At 37.8% G+C, this 22,508-nt stretch overlaps 1 protein-coding gene across 3 annotated transcripts; it reads right to left on the minus strand.

Moving 5' to 3' along the window:
• Positions 1-4,646: 4,646 nt before the first annotated feature.
• On the minus strand, positions 4,647-22,021 carry ANAPC4 (anaphase promoting complex subunit 4). Of its 3 annotated transcripts, XM_059845058.1 has the most exons (28): positions 21,856-22,021; positions 21,150-21,255; positions 20,143-20,275; positions 18,857-18,931; positions 18,703-18,729; positions 18,555-18,599; positions 16,990-17,074; positions 16,520-16,630; positions 15,806-15,889; positions 15,463-15,549; positions 14,694-14,758; positions 14,546-14,588; positions 14,370-14,446; positions 13,834-13,934; positions 13,695-13,746; positions 13,336-13,391; positions 12,129-12,175; positions 11,145-11,201; positions 10,926-10,982; positions 10,286-10,379; positions 9,514-9,611; positions 8,928-8,989; positions 8,798-8,836; positions 8,610-8,711; positions 7,902-7,979; positions 7,015-7,185; positions 5,733-5,856; positions 4,647-5,370 (listed from the first exon to the last, which is right to left on the minus strand). In XM_059845058.1, the coding sequence occupies exons 1-28, from the start codon at positions 21,961-21,963 to the stop codon at positions 5,155-5,157; spliced, it is 2,400 nt and encodes a 799-aa protein (XP_059701041.1). In that variant the 5' UTR covers positions 21,964-22,021; the 3' UTR covers positions 4,647-5,154. The 3 variants fall into 3 exon arrangements, with proteins under 3 accessions (XP_059701041.1, XP_059701042.1, XP_059701043.1); XM_059845059.1 differs by lacking the exons at positions 21,150-21,255; positions 21,856-22,021 and adding an exon at positions 21,020-21,138; XM_059845060.1 differs by lacking the exons at positions 21,150-21,255; positions 21,856-22,021 and adding an exon at positions 21,058-21,076.
• Between the last annotated feature and the right edge of the window lie 487 nt (positions 22,022-22,508).

Genomic DNA, 22,508 nt, shown 5'->3' on the forward strand with positions numbered 1-22,508 from the left:
ATCAAAGATTGGACAATCCCAATCTAGGAAGCCAAATTCAACTCAGACTATAAAGTCAACACAGCAACAGCTGTGCTGCAGGTGCTGTTGCCATGAGTACATGCATGTTAGCACATCTGAGAGACATTATGGGAAAAAAAGCAATGCAATCTCTAATGCAAGCTGAGAAACTGAAAGGAAAGTTTGGGTCTATTATAGGACCTTAACTCTGAAAGTCTCTAGTTGTGACACAGGAAAAGAAAAACACAGTCAACAAACACTGAGGGAAAATGGAAAGTGTAAATTTTACTTTCTTTTTTTGGGACACCCTCCGTTCCCTGCACCTATAACTAGCAGGGATACACTTGCTGTCAAGTTCTGCCTTGGTTCTCTTTGACGCAACCCAATTCCAACACGGCTACAGAGATTTTGGCAAAACTTTAAGAGACAGCCTTTGCAATTAAGAGTTCCTGCTGGATTTGTTCTGCAAAGTATGTAATTGGCACTTCTGCTGATGCACTTCATTTCAACAAATTGTGAACATTTTCCTTTATTTTGTTTACCACTCCTCTTTGACTGTAAAGACAAACATATTTCTCCTGCTAATGCTATGAAGGAATCAGATGAGCATTTTTACTGGCATCTTCCAAGCTGCTTTTATTAGTAGCTCAGTATTAAGCTAGGAGGAAGGAAAGGAGGGAAGCAGACTCACTTCCTGAGGGAACTCCTTCAACCAGGACTTTAGAACCAAAGGCTAACCCCAAATGGCTTTGCTGGGTTAAGGACAGGGTGGCACAGGACTTTGGCTGGAGCTGAGATAGTGCCCATCAAATGTCAATATACTCAATCACGACAGATAAGGCTGCTCCTTCACTCAGTACTGACCAATCATTGTTCAGGTCACGGAAATATCAGTAATCTACAAAGATAAAATGCACTGGAGAGACAGGAAAGTTGGAACAGAATGTCTCTTCATTCTCTTCTGGCTGCAATTTCTACTACAATTTCTTTCTGGTTTGCAATTTTGAGCCAAACTCACTTTCAGTGGGTTTGCTCTTGCTCCTGAGCAAGCCATCAGATCCCTCAATTTATATTAAGCATAAAAATCCTTAATAGAGACCACAGATAAATCAACATGACCCTAAAACCTGGACTGGTATTTTAAGTCTTCCAGAATCATAGACTCATCAAATGGTCTGGGTTGGAAGGGACTTTCAAGGATCATTTAGCTCCAACACCCCTGCCGTGGGCGGAGATGCCACTTCCTAAATGAGGTTGCTCAGGGTACCATCTAGCTTGGTCTTGAACAGCTCCTGGGAGTAGGCATCAGATGCATTGCTAAAAATATTTGCATCTAGTTCCTTCTCTCCACCTTAATACCCTTAATAAGAGAGTTCTTAATACTGGGTCCATCCTTTCAAACTTTAAAAGGCACTGGCTCTATCTCTTTGCTTCTGTTTCTTACATAAGCAACAACAGCAACATAGCAAACTATAAATTCAGGCAGCATAAGGGAAGCCAGTTTCATTTTAATATAAAACCAATTTCATCCACTCACACCCTCATAGCCACATACTCATAAGCACCTCAATGCGCATGCCCAAGCAGTCTGCACAAAATTCAGGTGGTAGACTCCTGAATCCAGGATGTCTGTCCAGGAGGACTCCTTGTGACCGCACAGAGAAAAAGGGACACCAGCTATAGTGTTGTCAGCAAGAACATGCTTGCTCTGGGAGGCAGGGCCCCTGGGGGAGCTGTCAGAATTAAACCTGAAAGGATTCTTTACTTTACCCTGTAGGGTAAGTGTGAGAACTACATAAAAGTAGGAGCAGACACGATTACATAATCACAGAGCTGGGATGCTGACAGCTGGGAGCAGAAGCCATAATACCCCCTGTGGGCAGAAGGCTGAACACCACAGGACACTTACAGCCCATTGTAAGCCCCTTCAACTCTGGACTTCACTGGCACCAATGGTCTACAGCTGCTCGTTTCCTTGCAGCAACATTACTTAACCTAATGGAATAGATAAATGTATTTTATTCACCTACAAATAGCATTTCTTCTCTTCAGCTTAGAGGTGATATGTAGTTTTAGCTTTTTTCTTGGAACTCCTCAATGGGGCATTCTCCCTAGAGATCCCTATGGCATTCTGCCTCTCTCTTGCTTATCTTACTGCTTTATAATGTGATCCATGGTGAAGTCTTCCTTCCCCTCTCCCATATGGGCTTCTTAGACTGCTACCATTGCTCCATTGCACAAACTAAGACAGTTCTTCTCCTAAAGCACCTTGTGAAGCAAGAAATTCAGATTATAGCCCTAACTTCAAGAGTAACAGCTAGTTCCAGGTAGCATGAGACCTCAGATGTTACTGCTGCAGTAACAAGACACATGAACCAACTCTGACTACAGATATTAAATACAGGCCACATACTAAGGAATTTACATGCCTAAAGAGATGGCTTTCCCATTTTGTCAAGGTTAACAAATGGGATCTAAGGCATTTTTTAGATAGCTTTTCCAAAGTCAAGGAGCATTAGGACCAGCTATAGCCTTTGTGATAAAGCTACACATACCTTGTCCCCTCTGCAAACATAAACCTGTAATAAAGCAAGCTTTTGTTCACTACTGCTCTACAGCCATCTCCTGTCTTTTTGAGCAGCTCAACTGGCTGTTTATGAAGGAAGGGGCAAATGTGCCACAAAATCCATGTAAGTGGAAGGCAATGGTACCACAGCATGTTCAGGTTGTGGAGCAAAACAGCACCAGCTGGGGAGAGACCGAAGCACACACTTGGCAATGAGGCAAACTTTGAAGAGCTCAGGCAGAACAGGCATGGGCAAAAGGTCTGGAAAAAGGATTACACAGGTAAAGACAAAAGAAATAAAAGTTAAGATCTTTTATTAAAAAATAGTAATGCCAAATGCAAAACAAACAGATATTAAAAAAAGAGGCAGCAGTAAATGTTCCTTAAGAGAGATAAAGATTTGTATTACAGAGTGGATTGTGTGCATGCTTGCTGAGAATATAATTTTTTTTTGTCTACAAAACTATCAGTAAATTATAACTCCCCAAAGAAAAAGGCTGACTGAGCCTTCAGTTAGCATAAGAGTTAAGAGATCAAAATGGTAAATGAGAAACCACCACACCCAGACACCACCAAAATCCTAAAATACTTCTAGATCAAATGCTTCTTAACACCCTTTTGAAAACAGTTGCATATACACATTACTGACATATTTATTACTACAAAAATCTGTCAGCAAATCAAATTTTTAAAAAGCTTGCCAGAAGGAATCAACAATGCATTCAGCAGCACTGACCACTGGTGTGTCTGTACTGTGTCACTGTGAAATGTACAATGTGCACATGGATTTACCCAAGCCAGACACAAAGCTCCCACTGACTCAAGTTTATCCAAGTCTGGACTAGAAAAGTGCACAGAATAACCTGAGGGAGATGTCTGAAAGACATGGCCCTGTGACATGGGGCATCTGCTATTAACAACTCCTGGGGCAGGACAGATCAGATTTCCATATGCACATGGACTAAAACTATATAGCACAAAATACAGCAGAACAATTACTTCTAAGCCTTTGATGTGACAACTCTAAGTTAGATCAGAAGTAAAAGTTTCCTGAAAAAACAAAAGGCCAGCTTTAAGCTGAGTGGGCTCTGTTGCAGCAGCAATTTTTTAGTAAGAGTTACCTGCTCTACAGAAAATCACAGCACTTCTGGATGGGCATTTCTGCCCCTCCTGTCCTACAGCTTCACTGAGCCCTGAAACATGACCATCTGCTGGATGAGAATGATGAACAAGAAGCTTTCAAGGAGGTTGTTAGGAAAGGAAAAAACTTAGTCTCTTTCAAAACTGAAAGCCTGTTTTACCAGGGTCTCCCCCAAAGAGATCAAAACCTTCACAAGTCCACTTTTTAAAAGTTAGTTTAAAATAGTATATTTCAAAATCAGAGGGTAAGTTTAGTATTTGAATTTTGCAATGCCAAATAGCAATTTCAAAAGATTTATTTTTAAAGCACAGAATGGAAACTAGGTCCTCTTCAAAAATACAAGGTACACTCACTATTCTGAAGGAAGATCATGCATTAAGCAGCATTGTTCATTCAAAGAGCTGAGTTTTATGTCAGTTCAGAATGGCAGCTAGTAGGGAAAAAGAAAACATTTTAGATTTCTAAATGCTGTTTTCTAGTTTCTACTGCTTAGCACTACATCATGCCTACAGTAATATATAAACTGCAAGTAACATGATTATGCTGAGTGCTATGCACAGCTCCCAGTGCTAAATCAGAATAAAATACATTCTCTGTTGAAATTTTTCATTACAAAAAGTTCCAGATTGAAAAAACAGGCTTTCAGGAACAAATTCACAGAAACTAGACAGGCTGAGACATGCAAACATTTGACAAATCATGCACTGCACACACACATTGCACTGAGGACTAAAGAACTGCATAGATTGAAATGCTATGTTACCAAGGACAGATGTTACCCAAAGAGCTTTTAAAACTATGCATTTCATTAATAGTTGCTAAATTTTGTTGTGTAACTAGCCCTACAGTGATTTGCAATCTTACATTTTGGTTCTACAGGAAACTTTCAAACCCATTACTAGAAGACAAAGTCTGAGAAGCAACAAATTAGGCCCCAAGTTTTGTTGGTTTTATATACAACTTTATTTTATCTTTCTAACAGTATCCAGGACTGAACAGACTAGCTACAAAAACTTCAGCTGTTATTTCTTTTTCTCTTCATCTTTTAAAAATGGCAAATAGAAAAGCTTTCAAAGCTTTAGCTGGTACCAAACCGTGCCAGACAGAAAAGAGTCAATAAAGGTACTCTAGAACACAACCTTAGCTGAGAAGCAATACAGAATTCCAGCTTGATTCAGCTGCTTGAGGAAGTATGGGATCCATCATCTCAGCAGCCTGAAGTCAGATTACTTTTTAACTAGTCAGATGACCTTTCAAATGTATCACTCCACATCACTCTCAGTCCCAGGGACAGTACTGATAGTGTCCCTGCTTACTGTAGCAGCTAGGATGAGTTTGAACTTGCTTTTAGTATTTTCTGTTCATTCTTCAATACACAATTTCTTTGTGCCATTAAAAACAGTATTTACAGTTCAGTCCTGTCCCTTTACTATTACCAAAGCCCATTTCAAGGATCCAGACTCGTCCCATGTTCTTCAGTTTCATCAGGTAGTTCTTCAGCAGATGCATCACACACATTGTCCTGGCCATCTGCAGGCTGATTTGGCTCATCAGATTCCCCAGCTGCAATCTGAGTTGTTTCTTCTTCCTCTTCTTCCTCAACTTCCCCATCATCCTCTACATCCATCTCAAACACCCTGATGTGGCGGAGGTTTGAACTTAGCTATAGAGAAAGTAAGAACTTCCTGTTAATGACCAAATAAGTAAAAACACCACCAGCATTTTAATTGTCAGCCAATAGCTTTGAAAATAACCTTAATCTTTGAAATGGAGGTTTCAAGGGAATTGGCAACTTTTTTATTGCTCTACAGGTTGAGAAGTAAAGCAAGCAGATCTATTACTTTCTGTTAAAGTTTTTCCATCCTGTGCTATTATGGTATGACTGTATCCTGACACACTAATAGCAGATTATGAAAAAAAGAATCTGTTTGATAAAAAAAAATAAAAACTGGTAACTCTTAGGTTACCACTTTGGTCAGTACACTTCCTTTAATAGACAGGCTTTTCCAGAGATACTGCACTTACCACACAAGAAACTTTTCTGATGCCATTTACAGAAACATACTGAGCTTTCATGTTCTCCAGCACTCTCCACTGACTCTCCAAGAAGACAGTACGTGTGGGTATCTCACTGCTTCGCTCATCCAGCCTGCACACAGCAAGGGAAAAAGCACAAAGCTGCTTCACAAGAAACAACTGCAGTTCTAAGAAAAAACCTCCAGTTTCTTATGTCTAAATTTCATCATATGCAACAAACAGATAAGCCTCTGAAACCATCAAAATGCTGCTACGATACTCTAGAGCAGGAGATCCAACTGCAGAGACACAGCACGTTCCAACTGAGTTAAAAACATTACGGTAGGTGAGAAGGGAGTTGTAAAGTCTGATCTTCCCACAAGAAACAGCTGTAGCAGGATGTGAGTGGCTTTCTTCAAACTTCTCCTCTGCACAAAGAGGAGTTTCCAAACACAGTCCTGGATGCAGTGCCTCCCCTTACACAGAAGTCTGGCCTCCATAACCTTTCAAATATGCATCACTACCCCATTCATAGAGATTGCGTGAAGACACTCCCTACCTATTACAGCAGCCAGGATTAGTTTCAACTTGCTCTTAATATTTTCTGTTCATTCTTCAATACACAGTATCTTTGTGGCAATAAAGTTAATTTACAGTTCAGTATTTTGAAATAAAAATGCATCTTAAGCAAACCATCAGAGAAGAATGGGAGAAAAGTAAAAGCAAGGAACACACAGCAACTAAAGGATTGGATTCACTAACTGAACTACGTTGGCCTTTGTGTGTGCGTTCACTTTCACCTGATGCTCTCCTTTACCTGTGCCAGTGCAGGTGCCACAGCAGTACCAGTTCTGATGTTTTAAGGTCAAGATGACAATATTTGTCAGGGTGGCTACCAGGGAAAGATCAAGAAATACCTGTGTATTCTTATTCCAAGGCAGAGGTATATGAGCACATATGCTGAAAACATCCAAAATTGAAGTGTTCTGACTAGCAAAGTTAGCATCTTCTAAGGAAGATTTCTGATTCTGCAATGTGTCTTCAGCTGATCCTTCCATTTCATGATAGCCAGGTACAGAAGTAGTATCAGTATAAAAAAACTCAAAAACCACAAAATAAACTGTTTAGGAAGCTTCCATCGCCCCCATCCTACTCTCCTGGCACAAAAAGAGTTTCTGTCTTCAAAACATTTATACATGCTCAAAGTATGAGTAACTGTACACAATCACAATATTTGCTTCATTTGCTTTTCAGTTCTACATTTTCAGATTTGCTCAAGGTTTTTCAATACCTTTCCATAGAATCCCAAATGAATTTCCTATCTTGGTCCTCATCCGTATATACTGAAGATAAAGGCAGCTGAGCCAAGACTCTCTCCTTCCCCTCTTGTTGCACACTCTCTTTCAGAACTACAGTTACAGTTTCATCATCATAGAAGTGAGCATCCAAACAACTGTAGCATCTATGGGAAAATAATTTAGAAAGCATCAAGTAATATAAGAGAATGCAGAATTAAAATATTTTTAAGTTGACCAGTACTCATGTTAACAGGTATTCAGTACTTAGCAACGAGCTTCATTGTAAATAATAATAAAATAATAAAAGAGATCAGTTGTGCAGCTATGACTGAATGATAGCCATAACCTGGAAGACTCCTGCATCATGCAGGAAAAGTTATTCTGAAGGGGGGAAAAAAAGCAAAAAACCCTTACTAGAAACCTTCACATTTCAGGTGAAACATAAGAAATAGCAAACATAAATACCAAAGAAAATTTAGAAATATAGCTGAAGAATCTGAGGGCAAATCACATCTGGCTTTTCTACATGAAAAGGATGAGTTTACTCTACCATATGCCTTGTAAGATGGCTACATTCAGGCATACCAGGTTTTACTTACCTAAAGAACATCACAGAGGTAAACAATACTTGTTTCCAGCAAGATTTATTTCTTACACATGTGTTAAAGATTTAGTTTTCAACTGGAAAACTGAAATTTACTTGCCCTTGAGATGAAGTGCAAAGTAAGATTTGCACTATTCTGCAGCTTCATGCACCTGTGTCATTTCTTACACCCTGATTCACCCAGGTGAGTTAACTTCAAAGGTAACAATGCAAGAAAACCAACAGGAAATACGATTTTTAATTCAGCAATCTGCAAGAAAAATCAAATATACTGACCTGGAGTCTGAGCTCTCATTTATACTGTTGTTCAAGAAGTTTCCAAACTCTACTGCAAGAATCCCATTACTGACAGACCTAGAAAAACAGAGCTAAATGTCTCAGTGACAAAAACCTTTCTCTTCACTGAGAATGCAAAATCTCTAATGGCAATTGTGGTACAAGATGGTGTAAAAGCCTAAGCTTAGCACAATACATGGTTACGTGCCAAAATTATGTAATTGGTGGATGGGAATCTTTTAAATTCTTCTGCTCCTTAGAAAAACATAACTAATGGAGTCAAATGGAAAACTACATCTGGCTTATGCAGAGAAGAGAAAGCCATCATTAAATTACAGACTGCAAGACATTAATCAAAGAATGCTATTTACAGTAAGACAAAGCAACAGAAGAAACAGGATTCTTTGTAATTTTTCAGAAGTTTGCACAAATAAGTAATTCTGTTAGCAGCAATCTAATGGAGTCATATTTTTTCCTTATCCCAGAACCATCTTGGGTCTTGAGATGAGATTTTCTGAGTCTAATACAACAAAAACTTCTGCTGCAGTTTTCTGCTGCACTTAATGTACTCCTCATTTTCTCTAGCATTCAAGAGAGATTGTATTCATGGTGCTCATTCCTTATTTTTACAAATAGATTTAAATTTTAAGTGTTTCTGTACAAATGTGGCAAAACTCACACACCACTTTTTCCCTCTTTTTGTCTTACCTTGAAGTATCAGTATGTCTCCTCAAAATGTGTATTTTAGAAATAGAATTTTCTAACATGGTGAAGAGAACATAATGTAAGTTAGATGTTTTGTCATTCCACCTGCAGTGTGGGGGAAGAAACGAAAATTTAGATCAAGTTTTAATAACCTGTAAACTACATGAAACAAGGAATAGCAGCATACTTACAGAAATGGTAACTTAAATAACTCAGGTGTGGAATCTTGACTGCAAAGGAAAGACAAAAGAGTTTATAAAATGCTACTCATGGATGAGTTTTAGTTGCACATTTCTTTAGCTGCTTTTAGTAAAGAAATACCTTTGAGAAACTTTGTAGAGAGACATGCAGACTGCTTGATGCACTGACTTTCCAATTACATCCTAATAAATATAACAAAAATAGGCCATAAAATATGGGCAGTTATTCATAATTATACATGTTTTTAAGAAAAAAAAAAAAAACAAACCCCAACTAACCAACCTACCAACAACCCCTGCGTACATCTGAAAGAAAACTCCACCAATATTTATCCTGGAATAAACATCCCTAATGCAAACACTACATACACTGTGTCACTTCATACATTTGTTTCATGTTTCTCCATATTAGACTAATGTACTGCCAACTAACACAGTTACCTGGTACACAGCACACACATACATATAATTAACATTAAAACCAGGTCCCAAAATCATGTGAACAGAATATGTTAAATAAAAAAATCCTGCACTGTACTTTCCCTGGCCAAAGGCTTGAGATATCCCAGCAGTGAAGCTGAATTCTACCCAAGTCATAGGCACTCAAAGGCAAAGATTAAAGCTTCAGGCCTTGCTAAGCACGACTGTTTCCTTCAGCTGACCACTAACCCTAAAAGAAAGTTAACATCTGCAAAAACAGAACTTACTGCTGGCTTTTGTAAACACTGATCAATGACCCCTTCCATTTGCCTTTTGACAAAATGCAACGATTTCTCAGGATAGTAGGGAAACAGAAGTGGGCTTTCTGTAAACAGACAAAGTTAATTTTAAAAATGCTTGTATCTCTATAAAAACATATTACACCATTATTAGCTCTAAAACCAAATTTTCTAAAGACTATTTTCCAAACAAAAATGCTACCATTTTCCCCCTTTTTATCAAATTAAAAAGGTAGAAAAAGCAACTGCAGCAAATTCTATTATACGCAGCTTATGCAGTCAAGGTTTTACAGTCTTTAGTTTCTAAAGTTAAACTAGAATAATTGTCACCATCTGCTCATTATAGTCTCTTACTTCCTTTTCACCACTAATTAACAAAATAGTCTCAGACTCCAGTGAAAGAGAACAAATTAGGACATTTCCCATGGGTACAACCTAAGCATAACTATTACTTTCTTGAACTGGAATTAAGATATCCTAAAATAGACCTCTTCTGAGATTCCTTCCAAGCCAACACTTCTGAGACTGGTACAGAAAAGATGGGGAACTCCCAATATACAGAAAATGGTAGTTGACTGGGCAAGCAGCTACATAAACCCTGTGCAAAATAACAAGGCCCATTTATTTTATTCCACTCAGATGAAGACCAATGAGTAATACTACAGAAGTAACTCACAAGCATGAAAAAAGATAACTCTTCTACATTGGTTACATTCTGCATATATCTTGCATTCATTTCTTTTTTATGAAAGCACATTACCTTTAAGATGAGTACTATCTTTAAGAAAGTTAAACCACTGGTTTCCCTCTGTATTAGGGGGTGATACAAGGTCATCATCTTCATCTTTCAAGTACTAGAAAACAAACACATTTTTAAGACTGTAATTTAAGAATAGGGAACATTAGAATTCACCATTATTGCCCCTAGCGAGGGTAGTAAACATTTTTGGTAAATAAACATGCCAGATTAAAACTAAATATTCCACCCCATCTAGAAACAATAAGAAAAATCACTATTGTTTAACATCACGTGATGATATTTCCCTAGGAAACTGATTTTCAAATCAAGTCTGAATACAAATGCTTTGAAATGCAGTGATTAATGCCATACAGATAACCAACATATCGGTTTTACTGAAGCTGGCTTTTAGAGTTTTACTACTGCTGCAAAATATTTTTGTCTTTTCCTAAAAATACAGCATGTGTAAAGTGAAACAACGAAGTTTTAAACTCTCATTTTCCTAATAATAAGGTGAAACAATTTACTCTTTTTTATCATTACTGGTATGTGCAACACAGAGCAAAAAGGCCAGGGAAGCAAAGTGGACACAATTTTAAAAGCTTCTCTATCTAAGGATTTTCTCATTTATTCTTTTTGCATTTATTCCTTAGTCCTTTACCTGGCCAACTCTCTCCACATTGAAGTATTTTCCTTTACGATTGTAAAGTTCTGGTGCCTAAAAAAATAATACAAACAAACCCATTATTTTTACACAAAAATAATGAGAAGTAGTGAGCAAAAAGATTATGAAATTATTTCACTCTAGGATTTTTCAGACTCTGCTATTGTCAGCAAAAAAACAGTCAAATCATGTACTTGGAAAACGAGTTTCACTGACCTCATTGAAGTGCTCAGTAAGAAAATCAGCAACAAATGTGATATCTTTTTGAGTCATCTAAAAGGGAAAAAAACAGTGAGAAAATCAAGTGGTAAGAAACACATTTCAATGAGCACAGAACACACAATCTATAGGCTGCACAAGCACAGCTCCCTCAGCCTGTGCTCACAGGGCAAATGTTCCAGCCTTCAACCTGCTTGGGAGTACTCTGCTGAACTCATCCCAGACCATTCTTGTCTTGTACACTATGGTTCCAAACTGGAGATACAACCAGTAAGGACAATAACTGCTTCCCCTGACCTCCTGGCCATGCTCTCATTTACTACAGTCCTGGTCACCCCTGCCCACCTTTGCCAGGGCACACCGCTGGCTCATGGCCAGTCTGCATCCAGTGATTCCCACATCATCTTGGCAGAGCTGACATCTTCCCAGCCACACAGGCTCCAGCAGTGCACTCACAGGGGGTTAACCCACCCCACAACAGAACCCTGCATTTTGTCCTTCATGAACAGCAGGGGGCTCCTATTTGTCCATTCCTCCAGCCTATCTATTTCTGGAAGGCACCTCTGCCCTCAAGTGAGGGCAGTGTGATGGTGGCTGCAAATTCGATGCAGGTGTTATGGTATTATTATATCACTGTGTTGTTACATATTCCCTCTCCTCTATGGGGGCATTGATAAAGATATTAGGATCTCATTCTGGTTAACTCCAGCATTTAGGGCGCATAAAGAGCTGCTATACAGAGACCTTGCATACCCAATGTACTAAATACAGCAGTGTTAACAAAGAAAACATAAAAAGAAATTGTTCTTTTTCTTAAAAGCACAACAGCATATTAGTGTCAATGTGCAGGCATCAACTTTCTCAAAACAATGACACTGACACTACCCTTTAAGTTCTGGAACAAAAAGGAACCTTTATTCTGCTTTCGAGATGAGCAGAATATCGAGGATATTACCATTTATCAGAAAATGTTACTATTACCTTGTTCAGCTCTGGAAGCACATGATCTTCTGACATCCTCAACATGGCTGAGGGAAAAATTATATTCTTATTGCATTAATACTGTTTTCCTACTATTCCTAATTTTTCACCTGTATGTAATAAGACATTGCTGTTAAAAAGGATTAATTCATTAGAAACAAAAGAGCCTGGGATGAAGAATTACAAATCAAGACTGAAATTAAGTCTCTCTAGTCTCACTGGCTTACATTACAAATCTTCAAGAATTTTTATCTTTAACCTTCTCCAACTGCATTCTACTCTGTATGAGACTGAAACAAAATTATTATGAAAAGAGCTCATAAGAATTTGTTCATGTCCAGACTAAGAGTACTAAAATAGATATATGTAAAATACATGAAAACTGTCATGCTCAGAAAAATGTGTTTTAAGAGAATGGCATGGGATTAATTTTAAATCTGCAAGGTTTGGATAAAGTTCTCTGTTTAGTCTGAAATGAAACAAACAGTGAACATAACATTATGACAGAGAACTTAGGTAGTTCTGCTTTCTGCAATTTTTAAATTAGTACTATTATATTCCTGCTAGTAAGTGCTAACACTGCATATCTGCTGCTTTTACAACATCTGGTAATAACACTTAGTTTTTGTAAAGTAGTTCTAAAAAGACCAAATAGAAGTTATAAACTTTTTCATAAACACTTTATAAAAACAAGCAGGCTAAAATACAGAGCACTTCACTTCCTTCTACCATCTTCTCTGCAGCTACCCAGACACAACTGAAGGTGGCTACTGAGTGCAAGTGGACATTCAGAAACTGTTTACATCTGTGCAGAACCTTACAAGTAACTAGCTTTCACAGGAGAAAACAGCAAGTAACAGAGTAAAAGAAAATAAGGCAACATTTCAAATTTTGTCTAGACTAAGAAAAGGCCTTTATTTTTCTCCAAATGAAGAAAAGCAAATTGCTCATGAAGCAGAAAACAGTTTGGAGCAGTATTACAGGTCAAGTATATGCAATACCCACTCTGCATATACTAAATGTAATTGAGAACAGCCAAATTTATAATCTGGGTTTAATATTATAATTACTCTTGCCTCATCAACTATATCCCTTTATATATCCAGAAATAGATAGTTATAACTAAGACTGGCCTAGTTACTTGTCTGCATTTCAATGCTTACAATATAAAACAGATACTGGATGATTACTGTGTGACCAATCTTACCAACATAGAGCCATCGAAAAAATGCCTTGAAGTTTTTCATACTACTGTCAATCACTCTAAACAAGAAACAAAAAAAGAAATTACAAAATCTGACTGTCACAAGCTGCTTCATGCTGAAGTCCCATCTTTACCAAAGAAAGGCCTACAAGCTCTGTCAGTTTTTTTCAAAATCCCCAATGCAATATTTCAAGTAAGACTATTCTTGTGGTATGAGTCTGACATGCAGTGAGACAAGAAGAAAGCTCGCCACCAACAGAAGAGTCTTGCTCTCCCAACCTCCTCTATTCCCAGTCCATCAATCTCCTCCAATACAAGACCAAATAGGAATGCTTTTTGAACTCTCCAGACTTTATACTTACTGAAGCAGCTCATTTGCCTTCAGGATGAAAGAACCAACAGCAGTAATAGCCTCTGAAAAAAAAAAAAAAAAGCTAACCATTATTATTAAGCTTTCAAAAGTGAAATCAGAGCAGGGAGGCAGCACACACACTACTGTACCGTCAATTCCAGATGCATCTAATCCCAGAGACTCATATTTTTGTTTCCATAAAGCCATTCCTTTCAATTCACTCAAGTGGTATAAAAGTGCCTCAGAGCCACTAGGAAGGCAGAGGAAAGAAGCATAATTTTTTATTCACACTCTGGAAATTCAGTGCTGTGCTGCATGCTACCTTTGTATTATTTGATGCACAAAGTGCAACCTTTATAAGGTGGTCTGACATGAACAAAAGGCATGGTATCACTTCCGAGAAAGGCAGATATTGTCTCAATGAAACATAAATTTAGTGTGAATATTTTGCACAGATCCTATAAAACACACCTAATTTAAGGCAGCAATTTACAGATTATGCACCATGAAGATTGTTCAAAATACTTCACTAGTTCTCTACTACACAAAAGTAAAATGTTTTGCCACGATCACAGTTTCCATACCAGCCCACCTACACAGAAAGCACCAAGACAGCATATTGTCTTCTATCAAAGCATATAATATGCCATTTAATCTAAAATTCATTGGAAATTCTGTGACTCACCTCTGCAAATGACTTATAACCAACTTTTGTATACTAGAATAGGAAGACTCTATGGACTGACCAAGTTTTTTTAAACCCTGTTAGCAAAGAAATACAATAATGATCTGTTAACATAAAAATGATTAAAAGATATTGAAACAGATTAATTTGGTAAGTTTAAAAAAATGTTAACATACCTTTACTGTCAGTTGGTTCATTAGTAATGCCTGAAGTTCCAGACTGAAGAGGGTAGGGAGAGAACCAAAAACCCATTTCATTTTATGTTTCATTTCATGTTTCAACATCAAGTGCAAAGGCATACTCAGATAAAACAACAGTAACTACCTTGCTTTGCCCCATAACAACAGCTGCATAAACTCATCCTGAACAGAAGTGGTTGTATTCTTTTCCTGTCAGTCAAAATGATTGAAATAGATTGGTGAAGAGATTAAATCCAGCCTACCAAATTATCTCACAAACACTCTATATAAAGTATTTCAAAGAATCCACCCATATCTTTGAATGTTGAAATCAGACTACTGATCACTGAAAATTTTCTGATCACTGAAATTTCTCTAGTATTTCAAGTTATTTTCAACTGCATTACTCAATAAAAATTCTAAGCAGCTTGCCACCAAGAATCTATTCTAAAAAATAAGCAAATTACAAGATTCATTAACTTCTGAGCATGGTCAATGAATACAAAATTTAAGCAAATCCAATAGCATCTTAAACACAGATAATTACATGTGCTCTACTGAACTAGGCTGTGTTGTTACTGAACATTTACAGTGATCAGTTTATGGATGACTTAAGTACAAAGAGCACAGCCTTAAATAGAAAACAACTGATCAACAGCCAGACAAGCTGAAAAGTATTATTTTTAGAAAATTCAGAATAAATAAAAGTATCACAATACAATTACGCTTGATTGTACACAGGTACCTTCAGCATCAGAGCACTTGACACACAATAGCCTCCAGGCTGTCTCTGAACTTAGAGACTCTTATCTGGAGGCATTATGCTCAAACATTAAGATATGCAATAGACTAACAAGAACAACAGAACTACTGCAAAAAGTGTTTTTTCAAAAGGATGGTTAATGCTACAGTACCTGTACAAACTTTGTTAGCCGTGAGTCCATCTGCATCAGTATTTCTTCCCATGCTTCACACATGCATGTCAATGACAGCTTTATATACTGCAATACAGAAACTGGCATTAGTATTATTTCCTTTCTCCCTTTCAACAACACATTCAACAAATGGATGCTACAATATAAAGGAAATATAACCTGTAGATCTTATATAAAATTTATTATCAAATTCCAAGTTGGAGCTCTACATTTACTTAAAACCAACTGAAGCTTCTTACAAGAAAGCATTTATTTCACTTGCATTAGAATGTCAAAGCCTACAAAATCACAAGACTAAAAGGATGGTGTAACACAACTGTACCTGTAACAGAGTTGAAATGTGAGTAAACTTCCGGGCCATTCGAGTTACCTCAGGTAAGTAACTTGATAATAGACTAGTGTCCAACTATAACAAATGAAAAAAGCAACAGTTAACAGATGATTTATCTTTTAACAATATATAGATTACAGAAATTAAAAGACAGATTGGAAGGACCCACAGAAAATCTCTTAGTTCTCAACTCCTTAAGGTTGATTATAAAAGGAAAATACATTTAATTCAAAGACGCAATAACTATTTTTAATACATCTATAAAAACCCCTGATAAGGTTCCACATTTTGGAGCTCTAACAGTAATAATTTTAAGGATGACTGTTCTGGAAAGATAGGATAATCAAAAGCATTGCTGTTATGTCCTTGTGTGCAGAATGGAGAAAATCTGAATAATTATCACTGTAGTTGAATAAATTCACATTATTCTAAAAGAAGTATTTTGCAAGAATGGCTGAGATCACCACTGTAGTTGAATAAATTCACATTATTCTAAAAGAAGTATTTTGCAAGAATGGCTGAGATCACCACTGTCAGTCAGTGAAACTGCATGTTAACATCATAAATTCAAAAGCTAAACTGGAGTTAATTTCAGAATGGCTGGAACTGGTAGTTTTTGTTATCATGGGAAAGCAATAAAGCTACCAGAATGCAATTTAAAAAGCAGTTTTACTTTTTAAAAAGTTTTTAAATTCATTTACTTACCTGAAAATACGTTATCTCTGCTTCGCTGTCTGGAGAGCTTTGTATCTCTGTAATAACTGACAGTGATTTCAAATCACTAGACAAACATAGTCCACGACATGAACCTGCCACCTGAAGGATTCCAGTTTACAAGTTACTAAAACATATCATTTCCTCTAAGACATATTTACTGCTCTAACACACTGACATACAAAGATGACAGTGTTCAATGGCAGGTAAAAACAAAGTGTAATTTTAGCTACTGTTCAGGAGCAAATCCACTCTTTTTATCATGTATTAACAGTGAATTTTGAAACAAGAGTTAAATTTCCCAGTTACAAGGTCTTTCCATCAATAACCAACAACCTAATCAATTAGTTTCTTCAAATTCAGCAGCCCAGATTCACTTACGTGTAAGCACATGTATATTTTCACTCAATTCAGCTGCAGTTTGGTATATAATGAAGAAAAAAATATGGAATGAAACATACCCCATTTACTGTAGCAATCTTGAACATTCCATAAGCATATATCTCAATAAATCCTGAGTTGCCACCAAGGACAAGAGCATTAAGTCTATAAAAACAGAAGAATGTGTTGATAAGCATACTGAAAAAAATTTGAATGCACACAGATTTAATTAAGTACTTAAATTCCATCTCTTTAATAATGTTCCTCTAAAGAATCACTGCACAAAAGGAAACATTGCGTTACCTTCCACGAGCCAAAAAATTTAAAAACAAACTTAACAAATTAGCTTGGATTTTATTGATAAAACCAGCCTCTAACATTTATATTAAGAATATTAATTACTACATGAACTGAGAGAATAGGGAAAAATAGCACAGTTTAGTCACAGAGTCCTTTTCCACTAAAAGTAACAAGTTTCTAGCAACCTTCCCCTTACCAATGCAGGCTGCAAAGCATTATTACAAAGCTACTTTGAATTACCCTGATTATATGCAGAGTGAGTTTGTCACACTCACTCAGTGGCATCCCTCAGCACCTCAAAGGCAATGAACATTTGAAACAGGATGCAGCAGCAATAGCAGCCACAGGAGTAACACTAGCATCAGAAACAGAAACCCAGTTCAAAGAATACTGTCTGGGACATACACATCTATGTTTTCTCACTTATTAACACCAATGTGCTACACTGGCTTGGGAGAAAGCCTACAAATACAAGAAAATTAACTGCAACTTCTGCCTGTTACATATCTTAATAAATATACATTGAAACAGAATATTTCTCTTAAAGCCAACACAGAACTTAGGAAACCAGTATCTTGAAAACTTTTGGTTTTTTTAATTGAGCAGATGAAGAGAGCAGAGAGAATTCACAAAGCTCCTACACCACAGACAGCCCTCTCTCTCTCAAATAAGGAAATCCTACTGTAAGAAGAGCTATTGAGTTTTAAAAAGGAGTAACTGGTTATAGACAGAGATGCAGATTTTAACTAAGGAGGGTGGTTCTGTGTGGTGAGACTGTAAGGAACAGTGAAATGGAAAATACAAGGCACAGATATTAAGTGCCCCCCTCAAAAAAGCAGCACAAAGCCAGTCTCAGTCTGCTAGACTACACTTCCACTAGCTGCCCTTCATGCGTTCCCTAATAATAGATGTTTATTTTAAAGTAAAACTGACACAGCTAGTTTCAGAGCTACTTTTAAGTTTAGATTTGTCACACTCATACAAACCCTCAGGAATTCTCTGTATAGAACAAGCATTCAAAAATGTCTCCAAGACCAGCTTAAGTAACACATAAATCAGCCTTCAAATGCACCCCAAGAAATCTGCTAAGATACAACACCAGCAGCAGTTACAGAACAGCTGCCTTATAATCTCTCTAAACTAAGGAGAAAAGGTGACTGATGGAAACTTTAATACAATATTTGAACTTTATATTTGTACATAAAAAAAAGATATTCCAAATAATTCCTCTGAGACTTTAGAAACAATTATGAATAACCTAAGAGTAAACTCAATTATCCATTATTTTATCCCTTTAAAAAAACAACTACACAAAAAACCTCAACCAAAAACCCACAGAATTTACCTGACATCACCCAGAAGCTTCATAATCTCATCTGATTTTTCTTCACTGAAAATACAAAACACATGATTAGGGCTTATGTAGTTTGTCTCAATACCAGAAAACAAAATAAAGCTAAAAAATAGCAAGGTATAATACGACAATTTCTTACCTGAAAATTTTTGCAGTGGTACTGTAACTGAAAACAAAATAATTACTCACAGTAACAATGATCAGACATCTGCAGAGCATTAAAGATGAATAACCGAAATAATGACAACAAATGACAATCGGTCTTTCCTCAAGCTTACTAGTGTAACACTTACTTTTTTGGAAGTGCTGGTAATTTAGGTAAAAGGAGGTTTGATTCATCTTCAGCATTGTAAAAGGAAGTGAGAACACTGAAAAAGACATAATACTGTCTTTATTACCCAAGCTGTAAAAATGAGAAGACACTTTCTTTTCAGCTCCAGAGTTAAGAGTATATATTCAATGCATTATGTATATCAAAATTACAAATGTCAGCGGATAATCCTTTATGGGACCTTTATTAATTTATCAAGTGATCAAATTATTAAAAGAACTGAAAATCTTTTTTTTATTTCCAGTGAATAAAGTTTGTATCTGCTGGGTCAGAGGCTTGTCACCAAATCCTTCATTACCTGTAGAGCAGCTACTGTCAGAGGCTTTCTGTTTAAACTCTCTACAAACCTGCAGTACAACCTACCCACACCTCAAAACATCAAAAGACACATTGCAGTGAAAGGAAGATCAAAGCACAATACTTAAGATCACCTCTTAGATATGTCAGAAGGATGAGATTCCCCATAAGAAGCCTAAGCCTATCCCCACCAGGAGAAGAAAGTCACCGTGGTTTAAGACACAGCTATTTTAAGACTGATGCTTACTGGAGGTGAGAGGGGAAATTCTCAAGTTAGGAGCTTACACCACCTGCCTCCTTTAAATAAATGTTTTATTTAACCATGTTCTTGCACTGCTATAAGGTGCATATCAAAGGTTTCCTTAAGGCAACAGAAATAGGGACCATGATGTCCTCCAGGTCACAAGTGTCGCTGAGAATTGTTCAATCACACAGAGTTCATGGTCACTAGGGATAATGTGACTTCCTGAACAGGATTGCCAATGAAATTGGATGAAACACCAAAGACAAAATATGAATAACGTAAACACCAAAACAAAAATCTTGAAAACACAGAAGAAAGATTTAAATATAATACTTATTCTGACTACCAAAATAGATGAACATTCTTAAAATTAGTTTAATAAATTGATTGGTATTGAAGCAAACTGGATCAGAAGACAGACTGTACAGGCTAACACTAGATTAAGCAGTTCTTAAGAAGGAGAAGCACAAGATCATGCTGAAATGTAAAATATTATCCAAAGAACCACAAGACTAAGGTATCAGCACTAAAAATAAGCATACGAAAAATGTCTGTTCTAAAAAAAGGAAAATTTTAGCCAAGTGGTGAAAAAACCCCATAGCTGTGGAATACTGTATTCCTTTATGTGACTGCTTGTAACATTCCAAGTACAAATTATCAGTAAAGTGGCATTACACGGCTGGTGATTTATTTCTTTCCAGACTCACCTGCTTTCCTCAGTTACTTCCATCCAATGCATGTATGTAATAGATAACTCCACAGAGAAGGAGTGCAAGCTTTCAGGCTTTTCTACATCACACAGAATAATCCGCTTGGTATCAGCAAGGCCAAAAGCCAAAACTAGAGAAAGACAAGTAAAATGTATAAATAACCAATATGCAAAATGTGTATCTTACACCGACTAGAACTGAACATGCTTCTAACAATAGTTCTGATAAAGTAGAAGCTTCCAATTTTGCAAACTTGAGTCCAATATTATATAAAACATTATCCACCAGAAAGGTTTGGTGGACAAAAAACACAACTTAGGAGTTGCCAAGCAACTTTTGCACCACTTTCTTCATCCATAATAGCAAATAGCAGGAAGAGGTTTCTGTATTTACTTGCTTATAAACACAGGTAATCAGCTTAAAAAGAAGTTTAACTCTTCAGATGCCATCATGAAACAATATAGGTAGTTTTCATCCACATGTCATGGAAGAAGATTGTTTCCATTCTCCCACCTCCAATGAAGTAAAAATTAACTGATTTCTGGCATAAGTTTATTTAGCTACTAATTTCAACATTATTTCTGTTAATAAGGAAAAGGCTACTTTTTTCTTCTCTGGTCTATAATTAGAGTAATTTTAGTCTATGAAGTTTTGCCTATGCTAAGTAAGCTAAGCTCTTCAATCAATCCTGATCAGACAGCTTCTTTCTCCCCCAATAAACTTTGTAGTTCATACAAAATATCCTGCATAGTTAAGAGGTTGGAATTTTGCTATACCCTGAAAAGCAGCATTTGGCACATAAATCTGACTTACAAATCTTTCTGGCAATTGCATTCAACAGCGCTAATCTCTCTATTGCTGTGGATGAACCTACATAAAATTAAGCCACCCTTCTCTTCAAACACAGTTTACTTGAAAATTTCCTTCACAGATGAGAGGCATCATCATTCATGATTTCCCATGGGGTTTTATCACACCATATCATCTCATATACTTGACGTTACTTTTGCCATCTGGTCTCCAAGCAAGAGCAGTCACTTCTTTTCCTGTATTTTCATTTGGAGGCAAACTCCACACACGTTGAAAGTTTGCAAGTCGATGAAGTAAAACCTACAAAGCAAATGCATTAAAGACAAACTTAAACCACATTCTCCCATTAATAAAAGTTTTCAAATCAGTTAAAGATGCACAGAGTTTTTTATCAGTTTTTTAACTCCTGTGTTTTTAAACACCTGCTCCTCTGGCAGATAATTCACTCCTATGCTCTTTTAGAGGGCAGCACACAGTTTACAGCAGTGCACAGAAATAAGCTCAGCCTTCCATAGGGATACAAGCTCTTAACCAACAGAGGTTACCCATCAGCTCTCTAGCAGACAGCCCAAAAGCACCAGTCTTGTCTTCATGCACGATCACATACTACAGTTCCAGGGGGAAAAGTACTTAAAATTAGACTGGATTTAAATAGGAACTTCCATGTACTTTAAAATCCCACAAACAAACGAGGAGTGCATCATACGTGAATTTGTTCAGAAATCAGAATGCAAAAAACGAAGGAGCATTATTAAAACGTTTGATTTACAAAATTGCTATCCTTAAATGCCTGGCCAGGCTTACGAGAAACATGCCTCAAGTAATAGCAAAGGCATCGGGGCCTGCAGGGAGAGGCAGCGCCCGTTCCTCCCGTGCTCCTCACCCGGCAACCGCACTCACCTCCCCCGCCCGGTTGGCCAGGGCGATAAGGTCCCTTTTGGGGGACCAGGACATGAACACGACCTCCTGCGGCAGCTGCTTCTCGCCCACCTGCCTGAAGGCGGGCATGGCTGCGGGGCTCCGCCGGGTCGCGCCGGGCCTCTGCTCCCGCTTCCGGGGGCGGCGCTTCCCGCCGCGGCAAGGAGCGGCAAGGAGCGGGGCGGGCCTCGGCGGCGGGCGGGCCTCGGGAGCCGTGCGGGAGATCCCGGCAGCGGGGCGGGGGATTCTGGCAGCGGGGCGGTGCCGTGCGGGAGATCCCGGCAGCGGGGCGGGCCTCGGGAACCGTGTGGAGACCCCCACCAGCGGGGGTGGGGGGGGCGCGGCCTCGCCGCAGCGCCGAGCCAGGGCGGGCGCGGGGAGGGGGGTCAGGCTCTTCCCGCTACGCTCACTTAGTACTAAATGGGTTTTTTTTTAAGCCCCTTTTCCATTTGGAGAGAAATTTTTAAAAATTCACAAGCCATCCTGTGAGACGACTGTAATTAACAGAGACTGAATTCCTAGAACTCGTGCCTTCCCATCACCTACCCTTACTTCCTCCCTCGCCCCACGTCCTCCAATATCAACATAAAATCAGAGCATCCGCTAGTACCTCACCTCTCAGCAGTAAGACCCTT

The sequence above is a fragment of the Haemorhous mexicanus genome, chromosome 4 (assembly GCF_027477595.1).
Source record: "Haemorhous mexicanus isolate bHaeMex1 chromosome 4, bHaeMex1.pri, whole genome shotgun sequence".
NCBI classification, from domain to species: Eukaryota; Metazoa; Chordata; class Aves; order Passeriformes; family Fringillidae; genus Haemorhous; species Haemorhous mexicanus.

Bases quoted from the DNA above. Each gene is read 5' to 3' on its own strand.
- ANAPC4 (XM_059845058.1), bottom strand. From the start codon at position 21,963: ATGCCCGCCTTCAGGCAGGTGGGCGAGAAGCAGCTGCCGCAGGAGGTC. The intron at 13,935-14,369 runs GTGAGTCACAGA...CTGCCTTCCTAG, and splicing joins GTTATAAGTCATTTGCAGAG to TGGCTCTGAGGCACTTTTAT. The intron at 10,983-11,144 runs GTCAGTGAAACT...TTATTTTTTTAG, and splicing joins TTACTGAGCACTTCAATGAG to GCACCAGAACTTTACAATCG.